The sequence below is a fragment of the Pelophylax lessonae genome (assembly GCF_965119305.1).
Source record: "Pelophylax lessonae genome assembly, chromosome: 3".
Taxonomy (NCBI): domain Eukaryota; kingdom Metazoa; phylum Chordata; class Amphibia; order Anura; family Ranidae; genus Pelophylax; species Pelophylax lessonae.
Window position 1 is genome coordinate 143,795,433 of NC_138770.1, and position 27,064 is coordinate 143,822,496.

At 43.2% G+C, this 27,064-nt stretch overlaps 1 protein-coding gene across 1 annotated transcript in view; it reads right to left on the minus strand.

Moving 5' to 3' along the window:
• The window catches only part of ATP6V1C2 (ATPase H+ transporting V1 subunit C2), a 73,471-nt gene that overhangs the window by 6,852 nt on the left and 39,555 nt on the right, over positions 1–27,064 (minus strand). The window contains exons 5-11 of the mRNA XM_082249171.1: positions 25,870–25,964; positions 22,334–22,425; positions 20,410–20,508; positions 13,497–13,565; positions 10,246–10,338; positions 4,753–4,846; positions 119–216 (exon numbers count right to left, since the gene is read on the minus strand). Of these exons, the coding sequence (XP_082105297.1) occupies positions 119–216; positions 4,753–4,846; positions 10,246–10,338; positions 13,497–13,565; positions 20,410–20,508; positions 22,334–22,425; positions 25,870–25,964 (640 nt within the window). The remainder of the gene's footprint in view (positions 1–118; positions 217–4,752; positions 4,847–10,245; positions 10,339–13,496; positions 13,566–20,409; positions 20,509–22,333; positions 22,426–25,869; positions 25,965–27,064) is intronic.

Here is a 27,064-nt window from a genome sequence, read left to right on the forward strand (position 1 = left end):
CCTCAGCAGTCTTAGAGTTGTCAGTCAAGTAACTATAGTATTATCCCTTCACTCCTCCCTCAAAAGTTACATGGAGGCTTTCTGCCTCCATGTGTTGACTTGTCATGTTGATCCTTACCTGAGGACAGATTCCACAAATACCCTCAAGGCTTTTATATGAATCCAGGCAATGAATGCTTCACTGAAATTTACTTTCAACCAGCGCAGGAGAGGGCCCTGGAAAACAAAATAGTTTTACCTTTCAGATACGGTTTGTATTGGTCTCTGATTTCCAGGTTCAGCCTCAGGTTTTCTAATTTGTCACTGGAATGTCATTGGCTGTGTGTGATCAAGTACTCAATAACACCTTATTGTTCAGAAGGATAAACCATTCATATTATTGTGGCACCATCCTAGGTAGGTGCTGGAGAGAGAGTATAGTTTTGGCTCTTTTCTGCTTACCAGAGAGATTGCCAGGTAAATCTATATTGTTATCTGCCTACCAGAGAGCAAGATCTGCTAGTGAGGTCTGCTCATTGTGCTCAGGTGCATCTCAGATTGTCTGAAGTGTTTCACACTGGTCCAATAGGGAGGCATATTGGACAGTGGGAGGACACCTGACAAATTAGTGCACAGGCATATAATATAAATGCCAAGGGCACATTTGCTTGGGGTCTTTCAGCTGGAAAGCGGGGTCCCAGGGGGAGGGGGCGGCCGCCCCTCCTCTGTGGAAGTTGCCATGCGGCCTCAGATGGTCAACCTGAGGGCCTGAGAGTCAGAGAGGAGCTGAACCGGGGTGTCCTGCAGAGCTGACTGGAAGGGAGACACTGGAAAGGATCTAATTCTGTCCTACAGTGAGTACAAAACTGTAGAAGTTGTCATGGGGCCTGTCCTGAGAGGGCCATCCCTTCAGCTAGAGGAGTCAGTGGCCAGGTGTCAGTCAAGGGGATGCTAGAGAGTGTCCTGAACATAATGTAGTTGCATCAAGTCTGCTGCTAGAGAGAGCAAGAAAACCTAATTCCTCAACACAAGTGGCAGTATGGTTAAAGCAGTGTGTCTGCTTCCACAAGTAACCTGGTGAGGCCAAGTGACAGTTGTCCTTATCAACTGTAAATAGTTCAAGTTGGAGTATCCCACTATTCCCTTCTCCCATCCAAGTTCCACAATAAATATAAAACCAAAACCCCTGTATTAAGTAACAAGCCATTGAGAGTAAGGATGGATGTGTGAACTGTCCCTAAGCGACTGTCTGTAGGTAATCAGAGGAGGTCCAACAAGTCATCACACAGGTCCTACGGGGAGTCAGGGACAGTACTACATTATGCTGGGTTTTCTTAAAGGATAAATTAACCTTTCATAAAAAATAAACAAATGCACAACTTTTTGCAGGTAAAAAAAATGTGCATTTATTTATTTATTTATTTTATTAGTAGCCTGGAAAGCATTGCACCCGCGATCAGCAGATTGCGGGTGCCATGCAGGACTCCTGCAGATCTGTCAGTGTATCTGTCAGGCAGATACGCACTGACAGGAAGAGACAATGAACTACCATGATAAACAGCCATGGTGGTTCATTGAGAGCTACAAGCTGACTGGAGCAAAGGCAGTTGGTACTTGTAGTTTCCCATTCACAGAACTCTGTGAATGAATGACTCGGCGGGGTGGGTGTGTTTTTTCTAAATAGTGATAGCGAGCAGGGGTGTAGATCACCCACATGCTGTCTCTAGATGCAGCAGATCAGGGAGGCGCTGCAGGAGTGGGAACATGTTACATGTTCCTAAAGGTGAACTTTTTCTTTAGGGCAGGCCATAGATTATGCGATTTTCTTTCCTGTTGCAGGAAAGAAAATGGATGGATTCCCCCATCAACACAGTCAGTGTCGATGGGGGAATCTTTTCCACAGAGCTATTGTATTCTACCGGCAGGGGGGCGCAGGGAGCCATCCCCGCCAGGAGAACATAATGATTATTGCTAGCAACTATAGCCAATAGCAATAATGGCAAGCTAAAAATATAACAAGCTGGTTGTAACCAAGTCGATGGATGGGTCAACTTGGGTGCAATCAGCCTGCCCAAAAATCAATCAAATCTCAGCTGCTGAACCAGTCGGGATTCAAACCATCTATGGCCAGCATAAGAGATCACATTTTAAAGTTATTGTTGCAACATTTACCTTATAGTTAGTTTTGATATCAGTTGCATATTTTTTGTTACTTGATGATATATGTTTCAATTATTGTATTTTATATGTAGATGCATAAATGCTCCCCTAGCGTTTACTTGTATATCAGGGAACATTCCTTGCAAGCAATGACTCTGTACTACCATAAAAATAAAAAAAAGAGAAGAAACAGCAGCAATTCGGTGGCAAGCACCATAGGGTGTCTGCTTCTACAATGTCCATGTTTACCTACTAACCCGGAGCCACATACCCCCCCCCCCCAAAAATAAAAAATAAATAAATGGCACTTCTTGGGCACAGGGCACTCAGGATACTCCTACACCTCCCACAAGTCAGTGTTTTCCATACCTAAGCAATCATAAACAAAGCCTTTTGTCCTTCTACCCTGTGTACTTCACCATGAAGACAGCAAGATGGGCAGGTGGAATGCATTGATGTTGAGGAGTTCAGGGTTGTAATCTTTCCAACATGTATACCTGTAATACTGTATGGATAAGCATAATGCATTGTCACCCACTCTATCATACTGCTTAGCAATCAGTGGAATGGGATACCTGGGCCAGATGATCTACCAATGAGTTGTTCCCAGAAAATGACCAGGTATGCAATGATAATTTGGATCTACAGTATGTAAGGTATCACAACAAAATAGACTGATCATCCACCCAACACAGACAATCAAAAATAGTTGGTTGGTCTGGAAGGCCAGACCCTCTGTCAGAAATGTAATCCTGTTTCAGATTTTCCTTCACTTTCTGTTGGGTCAAATCGTTGCTTCCATGACAGGAAGTGAGGGAAAAGCTGTCTAACACAGCATAGCAGTAAAACCTCTCAGGGATTCTTATCTTTCCCCTCTCTATTCAAACCAAAATTAAAAAAAACTTTTGGCTGGTCTTACAATTGAAGTCACCATTTAAGACCGTATACTGTATATAAACGGCGGCAAGGAACCTAGTACGTGATCCAGCACTTTCAGGTTAGGGGTGCACCGCCGGCGGCCCGCTCCCTCTATGATTATTCACACCAGGAGCTGATCAGCGGGTACCACGGACTTGATGTCTGCCGACACCCACTGATTATTCGTTACAGAGGCAGAACAGCAGTCTGCCTATATAAACAAGGCAGAATGCTGTTCTGTCAGCAGGGAAGACATTGATTCTGTGTTCCTGATAAGCAGGAACACAGATCTCTGCTTTTCTGTGGTAAAAGCACCTCCCACAGTTAGTAAAGCACAGGCTAGGAACACATTTAACCCTTTGATCGCCCCTGATGTAACCCCACCCCAGCCAGTGTCATTAGTACAGTGACAGTGCATATTTTTGGTCCCCAAAAATTGTCAAAAGTATCAGTTAGTGTCCCGACTGTGTACCGAAAGGTCACTGTTTGCTGCCATTACTAGTAAAGAAAATAAATAAATAAAAATTCCATAAAAATATCCTATAGTTTGTAATGCTATAACTTTTGCGCAAACCAAAATATGCTTATTGGGATTTTTTTTACCAAAAATGTGTAGCGGAATACACATAAATTTATGAAAAAAATGTATAAAAAAAATAAGATTTTTTACATTTTTTAATTGGATATGTTTATAGCAGAAAGTAAAAAAAAAATTATATATATATCACTGTATTGTGAATCACTATTCAGGGTCCTACTTGGCACCCCCTTTTTCCCTATTCTTCAGGGTTCTTCAACACGACACCCCCTTTACTCTGACACTCTGTGTGAGCTACCCCCTTGATCCTCTGACTTCACTGAAGTGGTTTCCCTTCCTGGGCAGACCCTTTGGCAAGTCCCCTGGTACTCAAGGACACTGCTTTCCCAAAAGACTCTGCCAGCAGCTCCACTGTCAGCTCTACTGGATCCTCTGCAACTCAGCTCCACACCTGGTTCACTAGGCCGACTGCCTAAGACCACTTTCCTCATACAGTAGGAGGAGAGACCAGCCGTCAGCCTTCTCCTGGGCCTCTCCTTCCCATCAAAGACGCCCTGTCACATGTCCCCCCCCCCCCCGGTTTTTATAAGCAATCCCAGGATGCACTGCAAGAGTTCCCTCCAACTGGGACTCCACAATGTGTCACTGGCTAGGTTTCCTCCACTGTCCAACAGGCTCCCCTATTGGATGCAGTGGGAACACTCCCTCAGACCCAGTAAATCACACCTGGGAACATGCAACAGGCAACCTAATAGATCAGGCTCCCCTGATAAGCAGAAGGAGCATAAGATGTTTTTACCTAGCACTTACCTAGGAGGGTGCTACACATATTATATTATTTTATTATATTATATCAATCTTTTTTGTTGCTAGCAGCCTACGTTTGGTACCAGAACGCTGACTTTGTTTTGTTTTTGGTAGATGTAAAACTATTAGTTTAGTGTTTTGCATTTTGGACGGGGATGCCTTGAGATTGTGCATGCTTTTAAGGGATGTCTTTACTAAAAGAGATTGAAAAACACTGGTCTAGAATTATCATCATACTGTACATATAAATGAATGGTTTAGCATAATCCGTAAAAGCCCACACACTGCTCATACCAGCATATTACTTCTGTCCAGTCATGTATACATGGCCTGATTGTGTGAATACTTACATACTGCTGCTTCTTATCTGCCTCCAGCTTAATGATTTCAGCTTTCTCGGACTGCAGCTCTCTCTCATTGAAGAAAAACTCCCGCACCATGAACCTGGAATTGAGTACAGAGATAAAATATAATATAATTTATTTAAATGAATATAAATGGCCTATTGAAAGGGATAATGTACAGGGAAGACATGTAAACAAGAACAGGGCAATGGTGTAGGAAAGGACCCCCCTGGCTTTACATTTTAACCACTTCAGCGCCTGGAAAGTTTTACCCCCTTCATGACCAGGCCATTTTTTTTGTGATACGCCACTACAATACTTTAACTGACAATTGCGCGGTCATGTGACACTGTACCCAAGTAAAATTTAAGTCATTTTTTTCTCACAAATAGAGCTTTCTTTTGGTGGTATTTGATCACCTCTGCGTTTTTTAACTTTCTGTGTTATACACAAAAAAGACAATTTTGGGAAAAAAACCTATATTTTTTACTTTCTGCTATAAAACATTTCCAATAAAAAAATTTAAAAAATCAAATTTCTTCCTTAATTTAGACCAATATGTATTCTGCTACATATTTTTGGTAAAAAAAAATCCCAATAAGCATATATTGATTGGTTTGCGCAAAACTTATAGCATCTATGCTATGCTAACTATGAGATATTTTTAATGATTATTTTAGTAATGGCAACAATCAGCGATTTATAGCAGGACTGTGACACTGCGGAAGACAAATCGGACACTAGGTGACATTTTTTACACTTTTTTGGGGACCAGTGACACTAATACAGTGACCAGTGATAAAAAATATGCACTGTCATTGTATAATGACACTGGCAGGGAAGGAGTTAACATTGGGGGCAATTTAAAGGGTTAAATGTGTCTCTAGGGAGTGCTTTCTAACTGTGTGGGAGGTGCTTGTACTATAAGAAGATAGAGATATATGTTCCTGCTTAGCAAAAACACAAAATCTCTGTCTTTTCCTGTCACAGAACAGTGATCTGCCTTGTTTACATAGGCAGACCGCCAATCTGTCCGCCTCGGAAATGATCAGTGGGTCCCGGCAGATGTTGTGGCAGCCGGACCTGCTGATTGGCTCCCACTGTGTATAATCACAGTGGAAGCAGGCTACCAGCGACACACGTGTGCGCCCTAGACCTGGAAGAAAAGATTACGTACAGGTATGTGATTTTGCACTAAAGGGCCACCTTTCCGCAGTATATGTACGTGGGGCAGTTGTAACGGAACCGCGACCCAAAATATGCTTGTGTGCTCCTGTCAGAATACTGCTTCCTTCAGTCTTGAACATAGATATCAGATATTCTAGCCCCCCCCCCCCCTATAGCTATCTTGAACTTTTACTGAAAAAACTCTCACACCGAATATATACCCCACCAGGTCAGGTGCCTGATTACATTATCATATGCAGATGAAATTGTGTCCAGAAATATAATTAACATATCTAAGGACCAACCAACACAAACAGTATTCTACTTTCCCACTAGCAACTAATAGATGGTAGTGATTTAATTAACTCAAGATAATTAACTAACAGACTTACCATCATTGAGCTCATGAAGTACAATACACATTATTATAAGTGTAAACATATCACACCTTAATACACAGACAATACTTTTATTATTTAGGAGTCACAGACTTCATTGCAACAGGCTATAGGTCTCCCAGTGTAAAGGGGGATTAAATCTTCATATATTTCTTGAGGTATATTGTTGATAAATATTACTGTCCTATTTGAGGTAATCCAAACCATATTCTCAATGTCTATTAGGTAGTCGTCCATTATTTTCTTAGTTAGAAAATAATAAAGAAGTGGTGATCAGACCAGCTACCTTATGGAACAAATTAGCCAAAAATATAGTAAATCCACCCATAGCCACCAAGACATTTCTTGATCAAACTGGCTTCTTTTCATGCGGGCGCTGTGCAATTTGTAAAACCTCCAAAAATAGAGCTAGAAAAACCACGCATTTTATCCAGTAGTAAAGGAATTAATTTTAAAATTGATAAATTTATTTCATGCGAATCCACCCATGTAACATACCTTTTGGAGTGTCCGTGCAAGCTCTAATATGTGGGCCGCACCACTTGGAAATTAAGGGTCCGGTTATGGGAACATGTAACAAATATTAAAAAGGGATTCAAGTAACACAGCCTGCCTAATCATTTTAGATTGGTACATAATAAGGACCCCTCTGGATTAAAATGGTGGTATTAATAGAGTGATGCCCAATTGGAGGAGGGGTAACTTGAAACAAGGAATTTCACAAAATGAGGGGAAGTGGATCTACCTTTTAAAAACTATGCAGCCCTATGGATTGAACGTAGAATTTGACCTCAACTGTTTTTTATCCAACTGGTAGTTTATGATATTGTGTATATATTTATATGATTTTTAAGAAAACACTTTTTTATGAAATCATATTTGAAAAAAAAAAAATATATATATATATATATATATATATATACAAAATATTTTTAACATATTTTTAATACATTTTTTAACATTTTAATATTTTTAATATTTCTAAATTTTCCCTAGAACTTTTATAATTTTTATCCACTTACATGTTTCCATAATGTTGCTTTTCCGATTTTAATAATGAGATTTTTTTCTATATTTTTATACTATTACGATCATTCTAGATTATTATTATAATTTATACCATTGATGGTTTATGTATATATATATATTTCTACATTAGTGTTCCCATATAAGTAACGATACTGGTTACATAATACATATGGTATTTATATATGTGTTTAATTTGGGAGTTGTTAACTACAACTAATACCAATATCCTATTAAGGAATTGCCCTATAACGATTGTCCTGAAGCTGTATTTAGCAGTTTTGGAATGTTTATGATTGATTGTTTTAAGTCTATTTTTATTTATTATGGCGGCTTGGGACTTCCTGTTGGGTGTAATTGAAGCTTAGTGCACCCAACAGGAACAGGAAGTCGAATGTAATAATTAGCTGAGGAGGTATATATACCATCTCTACTGCCGCAGACCGGAAATATGTCTTTAATATCGCCCAAAGGGGAGGGCGAAACGTGTCAACGCAATTTCCGGTTTACGGACATCGGCATGTCACTTTCAGTACGGTGGAACGCATGCCGGGACCAAGGAGACATCCCGAGCGCACACCGTGGCCAGGAAGGAACACCAGACCTGCCATTCACTTATTTTCAGCCTGATTTTACTCTACTAAATGTGAGTGTTACTTTAAGTTTTTGGAAATAAAGGTTATATCGGAGTTACACTATTGTAAGCTTCTTTTCTCCATTTTATGCATGATTTTGCACTTTTCTCCTGGCACTTAAGCACCTTTGGGACTCCTTTGGACACTTGCTGATATTACTTTTTATTTATTTATTGGACTGTATATATATTTTATATTTATTGGATTGTCACCATATTTATTGTATTATCACGTCAAATTATTTAACAATTTATGATACCCTAATTAGGGGTACCATATCTGTCTATTTTTGCACATGGTTTGCACGCTGCACTTTAAGATTATTTATTATCAGTTGATGTGATCACGTATTACTATTTACTATTTATTGTTTACATACACCTTTCTGCACTGTATTTTGGCACTGTATATTGAGGAATTTGGTTATCACCTAATTTTGAACAGCAGCATTTAGGTTATTGCGCGTTGTATTTATCCATAGCGCGGTACACTTTTATTTCATTATTTTCTTGGTCACCCTGTGCCCCCTCAAAAACACGGGATGACTTACACATTAAAAGGGGCAGGAGGAGCAGGAAAATGGGTTTCCAGAGCTCTCAAAGGTAAGCCGGGTTACAAGGGCCGCCCAACCAAAGTGAATCCCGTCACTTAAGCGGTTAATCTTAACCTTGGTTTTTTTTGAGCGCAGGCCAAGGCTTTGAGCCGACTTCTGTATATATGCGAGTATTTGAGCTAATAAATGTGAGTGTAATGATTTTTATATATAATTTTATTTATTTTTTTGTTTTACATTTTTTATTTCAATATACCTTTATTGATGTTTTAATACAAATCTTACATAGTTCTGCGCATATCCCCAATATACGAATCTAACACTTTGGAGAGACTGTAGGAGGGCCAATTAACAGAGACCTATATATAATTTTTAATAAAGTCAAAATTATATTATGCCATGGAGATTTCTTTATAATCTTTAAAGACACAATGCAGTCACCATCGACTATACTACTGGAGGAAATAAGAGAGAGGAGATGCCATTCATTATATCAGGATATCACTACTAAGATGCTTTCTTGACTTAAAGAGTCAATAAGTGGGGAGTACAGGCGGGGAGCATGGACAAATGGAATCTGCACTCTAAGAGACTTATCTGCACAAGCACTTTGATTTGCACAACTAACTTTACCTGTTAAGACTCACTTTGTGTTGTATACAAAATTGATAAATTATTTGGATGTATATATAGTTTTTAATGTATTTAGTTATAAGCACATTGTATGGTTTGAGTAGCGTTAGTTCTTTTGTTATTCAGGTACCTGGTTTCGACGGTTACCCGCTCCCGCTTCCAGTCAAAACACTGTGATCCATGCGGACGTTCGGCCCCCCTCCTAACCCTGCAGCCTTCTGGGATACATCACAGGTCCCAGAAGATTGTGGTACCATTCACAAAGCACAGTGCGGCTCACCCATGGGCAGTGGGAAACCGACTGTGAAGCCGCAAGACTTCACTGCCAGTTTCCCTTACTTAAGATGCCTGCACCAGGGACCCAAAGCTGATTGAAGAATCAGCTTGGGTGGGGACAGCGCTGGATCCCTGGACAGGTAAGTGTCCTTATATTAAAAGTTAGCAGCTACAGTATTTGTAGCTGCTGACTTTTCATTTTTTGGAGGTTGACTGAAGTTCCTCTTTAAGACACCTTAAAGTGGAACTCTAGGAAACAAACACAAAAATGGGAATCAGGCAGCATTTTTAATGCAGAAGAGACATACTTTGTCTCAGGCACAGCTTGGTGCACAGTTATAGCAGTGCTGGGACGAATGAACACCAGCGCATGCGTTGGAGTGACGCCATCTTGGCCAGGCCAGTGAAAATGGCTGAAGATTCATATCCAGAAATAGACTGGCCAAAAATTACAGCAGTTGGGAGTGAAGGTAAGTATAGTCCTTCTTTTACTTTAATCCAATCACCAAGCAATTTGTAAATGTTGATTGTCGAAGAGCAGAGGGAGAGGTGTGAAAGTTGTGGTGCTATTCTGTCCTAGCTACATAACCCCATTGTTGGTGTCATTTTTTGCCATCAGTGTCCCATTGGGGAGATTTCTCTTCACGTCATGTCCCATAGTCACAACAGGAAGTAATAGGAAATCCCTTTAAAGTAAAGGAGTGTCCCCACTGGAAGATTTCCCCTCTATTTTTGTTCTGGTGTCATTTACATATATATATACAATATCTGCCTATTGAGCACAAGTAATAAACACAAACACAAATCTTACTTGTTTTCTCGAGCTTTTACTTTAAATTCATCAATGACTTTCCTGAAGAGAGTGACCGTAAATAAACCTCCTTCTCCATCCTCTGCAATCATCCTACAAAGGACAGAAGTAATAGAGTCAAGCACAGACAATTCCCCACTGACCCACAATGAATGTCTATCAGTATAGCAACTGGATAAGGCCCCATTCAGACTTAGTGATTTGGGATCAAGGGCGGAACTGCCACTATTCTGTCTGCAATTCCAAACCGCATGACAATCGCTTCAAAACACGCAACGCATGTTTGAATGTCATTCATTCTAAATTACACCCCAAACACACTGCAATTTTGCTACGATTGTCGCACGGCAGAATAGCGCCTTTAAAGATTGTGTAAAGTTTGTTTCCCAAAATGGAGAACAAACACGCAAATGAATGGGCTGCCCTATGTGTGACACGCAATATTGTGCTTTGGAAATCAAGAGTAGGAATGCTTGTTCCCCATACGCATAGTGTGAACTGTGCCTAGGAATCACAGATATCTTCTACATCTACATCCTAGTTTGGATGATTCACATTTTAAAGCCCAGCTAAAGTGAGTAAGTGCAAGGATTAAAATAGCCTGTGCTAGCAGAATATTGGAGAATCAGAGGCTTCATGTACAGTAGTCTACACTGGCAGCTCCTGAACTCCTTGAGTAGGCTTTTGGTGGTTTTTTGCCAAAGCTCCTAAACAAAACTCCATAAAAGCCTATGGGGTTGATTTACTAAAGGCAAATAGACTGTGCACTTTGCAAAGTGAGTAAATGAGGTAAAGATGAACTTTGCAAAGAATACCCAATCACAGGCAGGGAAAAGTTTTTAAAAAAAACAGCATTTTTGCTTGTACATGATTGGAGGATGGAAGTCAGCAGAACTTCTGCTCATTTATTAAGCTCTGGAGTAACTTCACATGTAGAGTGCATTTACACTTTGCAAAGTGCATAGTCTGTTTGCCTGTTTAGTAAATCAACTCCTATATGTCAATGTACACATACAGTATCTCACAAAATTGAGTACACCCCTAACATTTTTGTAAATATTATATTATACATTTTCATGTGACAACAGTGAAGAAATGACACTTTGCTACAATGTAAAGTAGTGAGTGTACAGCTTGTATAACAGTGTAAATTTGCTGTCCCCTCAAAATCACTCAGCACACAGCCATTCATGTCTAAATTGCTAGCAACAAAAGTGAGTACATCCCTAAGTCAAAATGTCCGAATTGGGCCCAAAGTGTCAATATTTTGTCTGGCCACCATTATTTTCCAGCACTGCCTTAACCCTCTTGGGCATGGAGTCCTCTTCCACTCCTCCATGACAACATCACGGAGCTGGTGGATGTTAAGAGACCTTGCACTCCTCCACCTTCTGTTTGAGGATGCCTCACAGATGCTCAATAGGGTTTAGATCTGGAGACATGCTTGGCCAGTCCATCATCTCTACCCCCAGCTCTTTTAGCAAGGCAGTGGTCCTCTTGGAAGTGTGTTTGGGGCCGTTATCATGTTGAAATACTGCCCTGCAGCCCAGTTTCCGAAAGGAGGGGATCATGCTCTGCTTCAGTATGTCACAGTACATGTTGGCATTCATGGTCTCTCAATGAACTGTAGCTTCCCAGTGCCGGCAGTACTCATGCAGCCCCAGAACAAGACACTCCCACCACCATGCTTGACTGTAGGCAAGACACACTTGTCTTTGTAATCCTCTCCTGGTTGCTGCCACACACGCTTGACAGAATCTGAACCAAATACGTTTATCTTGGTCTCATCAGACCACAGGACATGGTTCCAGTAATCCATGTTCTTAGTCTGCTTGTCTTCAGCAAACTGTTTGTGGGCTTTCTTGTGCATCATCTTTAGAAGAGGCTTCCTTCTGGAATGACAGCCATGCAGACCAGTTTGATGCAGTGTGCGGCGTATGGTCTGAGCACTGCCAGGCTGACCCCCCCACCCCTTCAACCTCTACAGCAATGCTGGCAGCACTCATACGTCTATTTCCCAAAGACAACCTCTGGATATGATGCTGAGCACGTGCACTCAACTCCTTTGGTCAACCATGGCAAGGCCTGTTCTGAGTGGAACCTGTTCTGTTACACCGCTGTATGGTCTTGGCCACGGTGCTTCAGCTCAGTTTCAGGGTCTTGCCAATCTTCTTATAGCCTAGGCCATCTTTATGTAGAGCAACAATTCTTTTTTTCAGATCCTTAGAGAGTTCTTTGCCATGAGGTGCCATGTTGAACTTCCAGTGACCAGTATGAGAAAGTGAGAGCGATAACACCAAATTTAACACACCTGCTCCCCATTCACACCTGAGACCTTGTAACTCTAACGAGTCACATGACACCAGGGAGGGAAAATGTCTAATTTGGCCCCAATTTGAACGTTTTCACTTAGGGGTGTACTCACTTTTGTTGCCAGCGGTTTAGACATTAATGGCTGTGTGTTGAGTTATTTTGAGGGGACAACAAATTTACACTGTTATACAAGCTGTACACTCAATACTTTACATTGTAGCAAAGTGTCATTTCTTCAGTGTTGCCACATGAAAAGATACAATAAAATATTTACAAAAAGTGAGGGGTGTACTCACTTTTGTGAGATAGCAGAGTTTAGGAGCTGCTGTGTTTAGGTGAGCTTCAACCTCTCTCTCTCCTGAGCGTGGAATAATCACATTCAGGATAGGAACCCTTTAACCACCGGCCGTGGGAAAACGCAAAACACACGTGTGAAAGGGACCTTACACTTTTTGTTCGTGTTTGGGAAATGCTGAAGAATTATAACCTGCTTTAATAAAATGCTGCTTAGTACTAAAGGAAATCTGTGCTGTGAGAGGCATGGGGGATGATATTGCTAATAATGTGAATTGCCCGGATATTATGGTGATCTAGTAGCCCCAAGAGTTTCTGAGGCACTGTCCATCAAAAGTATTCAGATCAGTTTTGTCTTCACTGTCTGCATGCTTGTTTTGGGTCAGGATGTCAGAAATGCGATTTCTCTCAGCCCAGGATTCTTTTAATATCTAGTTTTTATGAGATATTTCCTTTATATGATTCACAAATAGTGATATCACTGAAGAAAAAAGATACACATGGAACGTATTATAGTTTAATTATAGAACAGTTTCTAGTAAGCTGCATTCTTAGTTTATATTACATTTGAACACAACAGAATCCAAGTTGTCATATTTGATGGCAGCAAAAAACAAGAAGCATGCTGAATGGTTTCTACTCACTTGGTTGAACGAGGTACAACCATATTAGACAGTGATTCGTAGGTTTTCTGCCATGCACTGTAGCTTGTCCTTTGAAAAAAATGACAGGTTATTATTTTCATATAAACACAGCCACAACCATAAATAATTTATTTCCTGACAGACTCCATGGCAGCATACGTTCGGGTAGGCTCCGCCTCCTCTCCTACCTCATAGGACCCCACTCCCATAAATCTTTGCTCCCTTTCAGCATCAGTGTTCTTTTTTCGTCCTCCTCATACATATAGTTTTATGTTCCTACTTTCTTCGGTCCTATATGAAAAACGGTGGCAGATTGAGTCATGGAGTCTCCGATAAGCCCTGGCTCTTAGCGGGGTATGGAGGGGGCAATGGAAGAGACCCTTAGCAGGAGCTCTGTGGTCTGGCCGAGAGAGCCTTGCTGCTGCGGGTGGCCCTTTTTTTGCCTGAAGATTTAAGCTGGTGCTGCGTCTCCTGGACTCGATTATGCCGTCGGCAGGGTGGTAAGCCCTGATATGGGACCAAGTTTCTTATCCTTTTTACTTATTGTGTGTCTTTTGTACTGCCAAAATGCATGTCTATGTTTCCTTCCTGTAGTATACAGTAGTGCCATTATTATAGGGTCTAGTTTGTCTCTCACCTGTTAACATACCGGTTTCTTCTTTCCTTGTCGGTTCCGCTTCTCACGGCCATGGCCGCGATCGTATCCGCCGCTTCCGGGTTGTCCGGCGCCTCTGCGCATGCGCAGTGTGCTCCGGATAGGTCTTTTCATCGCGCATGCGCAGACGCGATGTCTGACGTCGCGTGCGCATGCGCAGTACCTCGGGATCACCTCGGGGCGGCATATTTAAACAGGGTAATTGACCAGAGCTGGTGGGAAGGTCGGCAGATCGATAGCCTCCCTCAGTCTCTGGTATACTTTATTGAGGTAAGATTCTTCCTTTTCTGGGGTCTGTTTGTATGGCTTTGAGACTGATAGTCTTCTGTCCTCCCTCCAGCTAGCTTCAGTACAAAGTCTGCTTATACTATGGATACCTCATCACCGCCCCCTAGTGGCCAGCCAGCTCTTTCAAGGTATGTGCTGGAACCTGTAGCTAGATTGATCTGAGTGTCTTTGTAGTGTCTCTTATGCTCTGCTGTATGTGTCTGTCTCCAGCTCTTTTAGGCCTGATCAACAGCCACGTGCACGCAGCGAAGACAGACATACAAAATCGCAGCACCGGCGCTCCTCATCCAAATCTAAACGCAGCTCCCCCCATAGTAGGGGACGCGATGGCCACTCTTCCACACATTATGGCCAAGTGGAACGCCAGCAGGGGAAAAAATGCTGGGGATGTCGCACTGTGATACCGGAAGGTTCCTCCCTATGTAAAACCTGTTATGCCCAAGCTACGGGTGAAAGAGAAAAATCAGACCAACATATTGAGGAGGTGGTGCGCAGGGTTCTCAAGGACTCTCTCGCTGATTTTCACAAGACAAATGCTCCTGCAGGGCCGTCCCACTCCCCTGATAGAGATCTTTTGCTTCAGGATCCGTTTGAGTCTTCCCAGCCCAGCCATCCTTCTATTCTTCCGTCAGATTCCGAATCCGATTCAGATGACTCCGGTTCTGGATTTGAGTTCAGCCTCGTTTCCCCGTTAGTGAAGGCGGTTAGAGAGGCCCTTGACTGGGAAGATCCTGCTGTTTCTTCGCCTAAGCAGAAGAAATATTTCAAGCAGCTGTGTAAGGAGCGGTTAAACTTTCCATTTTTAGGAGAGCTGGGAGACATAATCTCTGAGGAGTGGAACAAGGTGGAGAGGAAAAATTCCATGACCACAAAAATGACAAAGATGTATCCTTTTAAACAGGAAGAGGTGAAGTATCTGGAGTCTTCCCCCAGTGTGGATGCCGCAGTGATGCGTCTTGCAAAGCATGTCACTCTTCCAATGGAAGATACAGCATCTTTTAGGGATCCTTTGGATAGGAGGATTGATGCTGACCTTAAACGGGCATATCTTTCAGCCGGTATGGCCTGTAAGCCAGCTTTGGCCTCGGCTACAATTTCTAAAGCAATGGAAGTTTGGATCAACGCCCTTGAGGATACTCTTGGAGGAGTTTCGGAAGAAGCTCTTCGGAGCTCCCCGATTCAGGAGCTGAAGATGGCCGCGGGCTTCTTGGGGGAGGCGTCTCTGGACACCATTCGCCTCTTGGCCCGAGTTATGCTGTCCTCTGTTACGGCTAAACGTGCCCTTTGGCTTCGTCCTTGGGTAGCCGATGCTGCCTCCAAACAGGTTTGGTGCCGAATTCCCTTTGAGGGTTCTTCCCTCTTTGGGAATAAGTTGGATGCAGCCATAACTCGGGCCACGGGTGGAAAATCTGGGTTCCTCCCTCAGGATAAACGCCCAGGCGCTCAGAAGCGTTCCTTCCCAAGAAGACAGAATACTAATCGTTCGAGGGAAGCGCGCAGCTACAGACCAGGAAAATCTTATGGAAGAAGCTGGAAGTCAAGACAAACCTCCTTTCAGAAAAATTCCAAAGGCTCTTCGTCCGGTGACCGGGAGGCCACTAAATCCTTTTGAGGTTGGGCCCGTCCAGTCTGTTCCGGTAGGGGCCAGGTTGCTCCAATTTCGGGACGTCTGGGCGGCCTCGATCCAGGATCCCTGGGTTTTAAATATTGTGTCCCAAGGGCACTCTTGGGCGTTCGACAACGTCCCCAAACCCAGGTTCGTTGCAACTTCCCTCCCTCCTGCAGCAGAAAAGAAGAAGGTTCTTCTCAGTTATGTGGATACCCTACTGGATCAGCGAGCTGTCGTACCAGTTCCCGAAGCGGAAAGAGGTCAGGGAGTCTATTCACCTCTCTTCCTCGTCCAGAAAAAGAATGGCACATGGCGCCCGGTAATAGATCTTACATATCTCAACAGATCTATCCATCGGGAGAGATTCAAAATGGAATCTCTGGTCACAATACAACATTCGGTCCTTCCAGGGGATTGGTTGGCATCAATAGACCTAAAGGATGCGTATTTCCACGTTCCTGTGGCAAGAGAATACCATCAGTTCCTCAGGTTTGCTGTCAATCATGTCCACATGCAATTTACATGTCTTCCCTTCGGGCTCTCGACTTCGCCTCGCACCTTCTCCAAGACGCTGTTGGCAATTGTGGCCCTCATCAGAACCAGAGGTATCAGATTACATCACTACCTGGACGATCTTCTTCTTCTGTCCCAGGACAGGTCCCAGCTACTGATACATCTGGAGCAGGTGATCCTTACTCTTCGAGAGTTCGGTTGGATTCTCAATTTGGAGAAGAGCCATCTGGTACCCACGCAGTCCCTGGTATTTCTCGGAGCACTGTTCAACACGTTGAATTGCACAATATCTCTACCAGAGGAGAAAATCCCAGTAGTCCAGAGCAGGGTGGCTTTCGCTCTTGCTGCCTCCCATCTCACTGCTCGTCAGTGTCTAAAGGTGGTAGGGACTCTAGTAGCTACCTCGCCCATGGTGAAGTGGGCTCTGTGGAAGTTGAGACCCTTCCAGAAAGGGTTTCTACATCAATGGACGACAGAGAACTTATCACAAGTCATTTACCTAACACCATTCATGAAGGGGTGCCTTCCATGGTGGTTACGCCGTGCGAATCTAACCAACTGCCACTCAATTGCTCCAATTTCCTGGGTGACGATAACCTCCGATGCCAGCAGTACCGGTTGGGGAGCCCATTGCCTGGCGGAAGTGGCACAAGGCAGGTGGAATTTCTCCAGTCACGGAGTGGTATCCAACATCCTAGAGTTACGAGCCGCCTTCAAAGCCCTTCAGGCTTTTCACCATCTGACTCAGGGAGCCTCAGTGTTACTCAGGATGGACAACACCACGGCAGTGGCATACGTCAAGAGGCAAGGCGGAACCCGCAGCATGTCTCTACTCCACGAAACAGAACCAATTATGTCCTGGGCCCAGCAACATCTGGCCAATCTCTCGGCGGTCTTTGTACCAGGAGTGTTGAATACGGAAGCAGACTTCCTGTCCAGATTTCAGTTGGACAACAACGAATGGTCCCTCCATCAGGAGGTGTTCAATTGGGTTCTGTCTCTGGGAATCTCACCGGAGGTGGATCTCTTTGCGAGTCCACGCAACAAGAAACTTCAGAAGTATTATACGAGGTTCAGGGATCCCCGAGCCTTCGGAGTGGATGCCCTCACAGACAGATGGAACTTCCAGTCTGCCTATGCCTTTCCTCCGGTGCCAATAGTACTCCAATTCCTTCGGAGACTGAAGATGGAGGAAGTGGAGGTCATAGCAATAATTCCCTTCTGGCCCAACAGGCCTTGGTTTCCTCTGCTGTCCCTTCTCAGCTTCAGGGATCCGATCCCTCTTCCTCTCAGGCCAGACCTTCTATCGCAGGGTCCTACTCTTCATCCATGCCCTGCGCGGCTACACCTCAAGGCCTGGTTCTTGAGAGGGGGAGGTTGGAGGCTCTCGGATGTCCAGAAGAGGTGATTCCCACTCTTATGAGTTCTAGAAGAGCCAGTACCAACAGAGTTTATGAGAGGATCTGGGCAAGGTTTATGAGTCATCAAGCTCGGAGTTTGGGTTCAGCAGGCGCCCCTACTATTCAGCAAATCTTGAGTTTCCTACAGTCCGGGTTGGATCTATCCCTCTCGGTTAGTTCTCTCCGGGTACAAGTTTCTGCCATCTCTGCTTTCACCGGGATTCAGTGGGCAAGACATCAACTGATCCAACAGTTTTTTAAGGGTGCAGTCAGGCTAAGGCCGCAGAGAAAGCCAAGATTCCCGAAATGGGATCTTCCGTTGGTTTTGGACTTCTTTACTTCAAAAGATGTTGCTTCCATGTCCATCAAGGAGCTTACGCTGAAGACGGTATTTCTGGGGGCTATCACCTCTGCTAAGAGGGTTTCAGAGATACACAATCTGGGCTGCAAAGAGCCTTTTCTGACCTTCTTTCAAGATAGAGTGGTCCTAATCCCTATGCTGGGGTCAAACCCTAAAGTAACATCTGTCTTCCACGAAAATTCTGAGATAGTTCTTCCCACCTTCAGAACAGATGAGCAGTCCTCAGTCCATCCTCTGGACGTGGGCGACACTCTGAGTCGATACTTAGAAGCCACATCCTCCTTCCGTCAATCAGATTTCCTGTTCGTTCTTCTCCATGGAAATAAGAAAGGAAGGCGTGCTTCTTCAAGAGCAGTGGCTGCATGGATTGTTCAGGCTGTACAATGGGCATATAGAGCAAAAGGCTTGGCTCCTCCAGAGGCGATTACAGCTCATTCTACCAGAAGCATCGCTACGTCCTGGGCTGTTTCTAAACATGTCGCGCCTGACGTAATCTGCAAAGCAGCCGCCTGGTCGTCTGTGAATACCTTTCTTACACATTACTGTGTAGAACCTGCTGCTTTATCTTCAGTTAACTTTGGCGTTCAAGTTTTGTCAATTGACAGTGCCAATTAAAGTTTTTTCTTTGTTCAGCATCTTCCCACCCGGGAGTGTATAGCGAGTTATTTCCCGAACGTATGCTGCCATGGAGTCTGTCAGGAAAACGGAAAATTGATATCAAATACTTACCGTAATTTTCCTTTCCTGATGGACTCCATGGCAGCAGGAGTCCCCTCCCAATTCCTGAGTAGGCTAGTTACAGAACACTGATGCTGAAAGGGAGCAAAGATTTATGGGAGTGGGGTCCTATGAGGTAGGAGAGGAGGCGGAGCCTACCCGAACGTATGCTGCCATGGAGTCCATCAGGAAAGGAAAATTACGGTAAGTATTTGATATCAATTTTCCGTTTTTTGTGCAAACCAAGTAGTAAAGTATGTACAGTAGGCTGTCTAATTATATTTACTCAATAAATATTTGTATATTGTGTTTCTTAACCACTTCTGGACCGGAAAGATTTACCCCATTAATGACCAGGCCATTTTTTGCGATGAGCCACTGTGTTACTTTAACTGACAATTGCGCGGTCGTGCGACGCTGTACCCTAATAAAGTTGATGCTCCATCAGCTCATCCCCCACAGCTATTGCCTTTTGTATCAATTGACCCTCCCTTTTAGATTGTAAGCTCTAACGAGCAGGGCCCTCTGATTCCTTTTGTTCCAAACCGTAGTTTAACTGTAATGTCTGCCCTCATTTTGTTAAGCGCTGCGCAAACTGTTGGCGCTATATAAATCCTGTATAATAATGTCCTTTTTTCCCACAAATAGAGCTTTCTCTTGGTGGGATTTTATCACCTGTGAGATTTTTTTTTTTTTGCGCTATAAACAAAAAAAGAGCAACAATTTTGAAAAAAAAAACAATATTTTTTACTTTCTGCTATAACATTCCCAATAAAAAAAAATTGAATTCATAATTTTAGGCCAATTTCTTTTCTGCTACATATTTTTTGGGAAAAAATCCCAATAAGTGTATATTGATTGGTTTGCACAAAAGTTATCGCGTCTACAAACTAGGGGAAAGATTTATCTAATTTTTTTTTATTTTATATTTGTTTTACTAGTAATGGATTTTTAGCGGGACTGCGACATTGCCCCCTTCAGGGCCCATGTGCACCGCACACATTGCACTCGTGGATTATACGCCACTGGTCCCAACACTGAACCTTGGGATACACCATTAATAACCTTAGACCATCCAGAGTATGAATTTTTAATCCTCCCCCCTGATATAGATGACCCCCCTATATCAGATAAGGGGGAGTTAAGACTGAGGGTGTGCTTCCTCCTACCTGCAGCAGACTGATGATATCATTCCAGGCTAGGTAAAGTCATTGGACTGGAAGTCGAGGGCTGTTTTTCTTTTCTTTTTACTGATAAGTGGTAGAGGTTTTTTGAAAACTGATACTGTTACTGTATAGTGTGACATGTCAGGAATGTGTCCAGACTCGAACAGTTACTGAAAGGTCCACCTTAAGGCACACATAACTTACTTTGGGACAACTACTAGAAGAGTAATGAGGTATTCTGAGTCCAACACAAAGTCATCTTTATTTACAATATCAGCTAGGGTTCGGGTTAGAAGATTACCCCTGTTGATAAAGAGAAAAGGTTAATGGTATTAATAAACAATAAATCTATACTAAAGGACAATTTCATAGTTGTATAATTAAAGGCAGTCGTTATTTAGGATCTGCATTGATAGACAGTAGTTTGCCTTTAAATATTGTTAATAAAACAGATGGTATGACCAGAATGGATTGAAGCATGACCTGAGTGCTGCATTCAGGGCCGCCATCAGGGGGGTACAGCCCATACAGATGTAGGGGGCCCAGGCGTCCCGAGGGGCCCAGTCCTGGGGGATGCCCGGACTTCAAGGTGACACCTCCCCTTTCCCCTACACTGGCAACGCTGCAGTGGCTCCTGACTCCCAGCCTCCTGCTGGCTGCCACTGTCTAAATTATTGGTTGCTAGGACCGCCTGGCATCCTAGCATTCGATTATAAGCATTCACAGGCCCGGGCAGAGGAGGAGGATGTAACTTGGTGGTCAGGCCTGGGGGTTCAGGCCTACAGCTGTGTAAGGAGCCCCAACATTTCTGATGGCTGCCCTGGCTGCATTTAAATGAAGCTTGCTGGATTTTCATAAGCATAAACATCACACTGAGGGGAAAAATTTGAAAACAGACTTTATCCCTTAGGGCCCCTTCAAACGGGCGAACCAATCAGGTCTGCCTGTCAGTTTTTCAGGTGGACCTGATCGAAGGTCCATGTATTCCTATGGACAAGGGGGTATGAATGGACTGGTGTCCACTTACACCCGCCTACCTACGGGTCCGATTAGGCTTGCTAAAAAAAATGTAGGTCTGTGTCCTCTTCCATTTGGGCAAACCAGATCAGAGGCAGCTGGGTGTAAACGGACAGCAGAGTGCGTTCACTCCCGGATGCCGATAGAGCAGAGCAGGGTCTGTCTGTGTCCAGTCTGCATAAACTGACCTGTCATCTGCCCGCACTGCTCTGATCAGCAGGGGATCAGTGGACAGATCTCCTGCTGATCGGCATGGAATACACCTATATGAAAGGGCCCTTAGGCTGCATTCACACTTCAATATGGGTAGGGGTGGGCTTGGGCATGTTCAGATCCTAGTCCAAACCCACATGAGCCATCCTGCCAGGAAGCTGTTACTGCACAAAGCCGTCATAAGTTGCCAAGGCATTCCCCGCCCCACTGCGGCCTGTATACAAGGTGTATGTATATGTGCAGCTGTGAGGCAAGCAATGCCTTGGCCACTTATAGGGATGGGCGTGTTCGGATCCTAGTCCTATTCCTCCTGAGCAATCCCGCCAGGAAGGAAACACTGCACACCCCCAATCATAGGCAGTGAGGCATTTCCCGACCCTCAACTAAACATACACACGCCCTGACAAGGCTGCTTATGATGGCGGTGTGCAGTGACAGCTTCCTGGCGGGATTGGTCAGGTGGTTTGGGACTAGGATCCAAACACGCCTTAGCCCATCCCTAGCTGCTTATGATTGGCTCTGTGCAGTAGCAGCTTCCTGGCAGGATGGCTCAGGTGGGTTCAGACTAGGATAACCTGAGCTCATCCCTAAACATGAGTTTTTACAGGGGAGCATTTGGAGCCTTTTTCTATGTGAGTTTTTGGGCATTTTGTTTCCCATTCAGGCTTGAGCCTTTTTGTTTTAGCCAATGGAAAGCTATTTACTATGGGAAGGTGACAGTTATGCTAATTTCAGGTGTTTTTCAGGCATTTTTCAGGTATTTTGAATTTTATAGGGCCTAAAAGTGTCCCGTTTTGTATCCCGTCCTTTATTGATCTTTTAAATTTGCCTTCTGTTATATATGAGAAATAATTAATCTAAGAAGTACAAAGTGACTCACATAAACAGCTATACATACACGGTTTTTCTCTCCAGGCTCTGCAGGTTGCCTTTTATATTGTTGTAGGTCTGGGCTCTTGATTTTAGGTCTGTGTCAATCTGTGACATTTGCTGCAATTAAAAAAAAATGCAAGATACTTGTAGACATAAGAATGTGACAACAAGGAGAGAAAAAATAATACAGTATAATTTGTGGAGATGCAATGTGTTTAAGTCTGTGACAGAGCAAGGCCCTGTCACTGTGAAGGAGAAAATGACACAGGATTCGCATTGAGGGTTAATGCGAGGTTCCAGACTTTAGTTTCTAAGCAAACAAAGCTGTGTTTTTCATTTTCTCTGGATTCTGTAGTTCTGGATTGAAACCTTCAATCCTGTGTCTGGATATTACCAGGTGCCTGCAGCCTATCTGAATACACAGGTCTGCAGGGTCACAATATATTGAAGCCTGAGGATAGCTCAGGATTCCCATTTTGGAGACAGCTTCCAGTTTGGGAGACAGGAGGTCTCACCCAGGGGTCAGAGGGGCCCCAGACAGGAGTCAAGAGCCAGGAGGTCTTAATGAGTGGTCAGAGGAGCACCAACCAACAGCCAGGAGGTCTTTTTCCAGGAGTCAAATTTTGGGGTGTCAGGGGAAACTCAATCCAAAGCCCAGGATTGGGCCTTGCAGCAGGGTGCTGCAACTAAAGGCTCAGATAGCCAAGTGAACCAGTGGAGTTGGACAACATAGTCAGAGGGACTGGTATGAAGAGCAGCGGTGCTGCCAACAAGGGTACCAGGTGGCTTGGTATTTTCAGTTGACTGTTCATTTTGATGTGGAAGAACCTGTGTGTGTGCAACTGATGTCTATGTGAACTTTCTGTTTTATTTAATAAAAGTGGACTTCCATGCCTTAAAATATAGTTTGGACTGACGCAAGTCATTGGAAACACATCTACCACATAAGTTTAATCTCCCCAATACCACAGTGCCCTAAAAGAAACTCTGGAGATTTAATACAGGAATGATAGCAAGGCGATATTTACCATAACACATGTACAGAATTGTAATTAAAGTGGACCTAAACTCATAAAGTGAAGATTTCCTATGATATAGGGAACATTTAAAGTAGTGTGCCTAAATCAGTACTTCTACCTTTTTTAGTCTTGAATTCCTCCTGGAAAAATAACAGTACACTTCCTGGTATGTGAGGGTGCCTAGGCACAGTATATTTGCAGTATAAGATCTAAGTCCTGCTGCTTCTGATTAACAGTGTAAGGATATTTGGATGAGATTTTGATGTTTGTACTGTGCTAGTCACTGTTCTTCTTGCTGGAGGCTCTGCTATGAGGAATCAACACTCTGCCTCTGCCAAGATAGCCATCCCCATACTGAGAAACCAAGCAGAACAAGGCATAAGTCACTAAAAAGGAAAAGATCCGCTGCTGGGAGACCACAGGCAATACTGGGGACTGGTTCTTCACTATGCCTTTTTTTGGGCACAGCTTCCACAGTTCAGTTCTTCTTGAAAGCAACACAACATGACACAATGGGGAAGATGTACTAAAACTGGTGCACACAGAATCTTGTGCAGCTGTGCATAAAAACTAATCAGTTTCCAGGTTTAAGTCCCTGTTCGCATTGGGCCGATTTAACATGTCAAATTTCATGCCAAATCGGAGCCTATTGCCAGCAATGGCACCATCCGAATCGATGCGCCGCCTTTTGCCACGCCACACCGATTCCCAAAAGTAGTTCCTGCACTACTTTTGGAGACTCTGGGTGGGGGGGGGGGGGGGAGTTCAATAGACATCTGTGCATGAACCCGCACAGATGTCTTTCAAATTGCCCTCAAAGTCGGACTGAAATGCGTGCTTGAATTCGTGTCACTTAAGCTGATTTTGCACGATTTTAAACCAGCCCTCAGTGTGAACGAGGGCCTATTGTTAAAGCTGAAGGTAGACACTGAGTGGTTACTATGAACAGCTGCACCAGGTTCTGTGTGCACCAGTTTTAGTAAATCCCCCCCGTGTTTTACAAATTGTGTTTCCAGTTTTATTTAAAGGCCCAAACTCCAAAGTTTGATATATTTTAAAATATATGTGCAGCTAAAACTTTTTCTTTAGTTTTTGAAAAAGTAATTAAGATTAAAGGGACTCATTACCAAAAGCTGGCCTCTTGTACACGGACATAAAAATGTACTGATGTTTATATTCAGGACCTTGTTAACAGAAAGATCCAGAGTAAACGGTTCAATAAAAACCTCTTGTTCTCATGCATATGCATGCATAAAACAGTTACTGCACTCAAACGTAAAATATTCTATTTGTATGAAGTGTAAAGCCTCGTACACACGCACCGATTGTTGGCCGTAAATTTTCGGCCAACGTCCGATCAGCCGATTGTCGGCTTGTTAGTATGATGCTTCCGACAACCGACTGCGACTTTTCGGCCGAACAAAATCTGGTGCGCATGCTATAAAATTTTTGTTGGCCGTCAACAGAATGGCAGATTGTTCGTCAGTCAGTACAGATTACCGGGCAATCTTGATCAGGAAAAGCTCCATCACGTTGGACCTTGCCTGTTCTCTTCCACCTCCTATGTTCCTAGTTGTCCACCAGTATTATGGGCTAAATCAGTGACTGATAGTATACTGGTCCAGGTAACAGATCCATTTAGGCTCCATTCACAGCTGAGCGTATCATTTTCCGGTGTTTTGTTGGACATTTTTCAGGCGTTTTTTGCAGGTGTTCGGAGGCAGACATTGACATCTAACAAAAACGCTGGTAATCTGTCAAAAAAGAAGCCCATGTACTTTTTTGAGCTTCAGGCGACAAAACACTCATATGTGAACAGGGGCCAATGAAATGAATAGGACTTTGCTTGTTGGGCGTTTTGAGACTTCAGTGATGAGCGTTTTACAAGCTGAAAAACGCTCAGATGTGAACAGGGCCCAAAGAAAGACTTCAGATTAAATCTGTGCTTTGCCTGCTCATTGCAAAGCAAGTGTACAAGAGAATATTCTCACAAGGATTTGAAATGTGCACTGAAGACCTTCTGGGTCCATTGCTGCAGGTTTTCCAAAAGGTTACAGGACAGATTTGTGACAACACAATCACCTAAGCTGAAGGTCCCAGGCTGGAGTCTACGGTAAGTTCGTTTTTCTATGTACAGCTAATGGTATTTGTAAAAAATATTAGTTGAGGGTGAAAAGTCTGGTTTAGGCATGCTGTACTTACCTTCCATGCACTCTCCTCCCACCATGATCCACTGCCAAATCACAAAAATGAAAAATGCCAACTATTTCCAGCAATGGGGGTACACTGCGTCAGTCACTTCCCACAATGCAGAGCTCCCCAGGCTAGGGAGTAGGGGTAGGATAAATAGTGGGCAAAGTACAGGTTCATTTTTAAGGCACTTTCACTTTTGTAGCCTTTCAATCAATATTATCACATGTAATTTAGCATGCTTTAACTGCTACTGAATCCTGATGAATCAGGCCAAGTGTCAAGGACAGTGAAACATGTAAGCGCAGTCCTTTAAAAAAAAAATAGTGATGATGATAAATGTTACTTTTACCTTGCTCAGAGAATCTGTTAGATTTTTCAGCGGCTGTTTTATAGGGTACTTAGCCATGTCCCACTCAAAACGGGCTAAGTAGCTCACAAGATCCACTTAAAAAGAAAATAATACATATAAGTCAAGTGCAGGGCAACATACAAACTATAACACGTGTCTGACATGACCAGCAGGAGGCAGCATTCACAGCATTTATCCAGACCTTTGAGAAGGGACAGAAAAGAAAAGCATACCCAAAAGCAAGTGTGAAGAACAAAAGTGCAAGAAATTCATGGCATCCGTTTCGATTTTTCCTTTCCTTTAGGGTAATTTTTTTTCAAATTGGGCACAGACACAGCAAACTCTTAGCTCTTGAAAGTGCATGTACTTTTCTTTTTAGCTTTGGATAGAGTTGGGAAGAGTTAAAGTATAACTAAAGGCAAAACTTTTTTTTGTTTTTTTTTATTTTGAATAGTGTACAGGGATTAGAACCCCTGTTAGTTTTTATTGCTGTCTGTGCCCCCGTTATGGAGATTCACCCTCTCTATTTGTCCTGTTTATGGTTATCATTGAAAGTAAAGAAAAACCCTTTAATTTTGGGTTGTCCCCAGAAAAGTAATAGAGGGAACATCTACGTGGACACTAGTTGTGGTGACCTGGGGGCCCCCCAAGGAATTCCCCTAAATTGTAGGGATTAGAACCCCTGTCAGTTTGTATTGCTGTCTGTGCCCCCGTTATGGAGATTCACCCTCTCTATTTGTCCTGTTTATGGTTATCATTGAAAGTAAAGGAAAACCCTTTAATGTTGGGTTGTCCCAAGAAAAGTAATAGAGGGAACATCTATGTGGACACTAGCTGTAGTGACATGGGGGTCCCCAAGGAATTCCCCTAAATTGTAGGTATTTCCTCTCACTTCCTGTTTGGCTATGGGGCAGGAACAGTAAAGGGAAATCTCCAGAATAGGACACAGATGTGCTGACAGGGGATAAACCCTCCCTTGCTCTATCGAAAATAAAAAATAAAAAAGTTTGCCTATAGTTCTACTTTAAAGCTCCTGTCTGATTATTTATTGCCATCCATGTAACATTGAGGATAATTCCTTTAAATCCCTGTGTTCTATGTGTTATATACTTGTTTAAATATAGAGGAAAGGAATACATTGCAATACACTATATTACCAAAAGTATTGGGACTGTTCCAACATAACTGCACACCA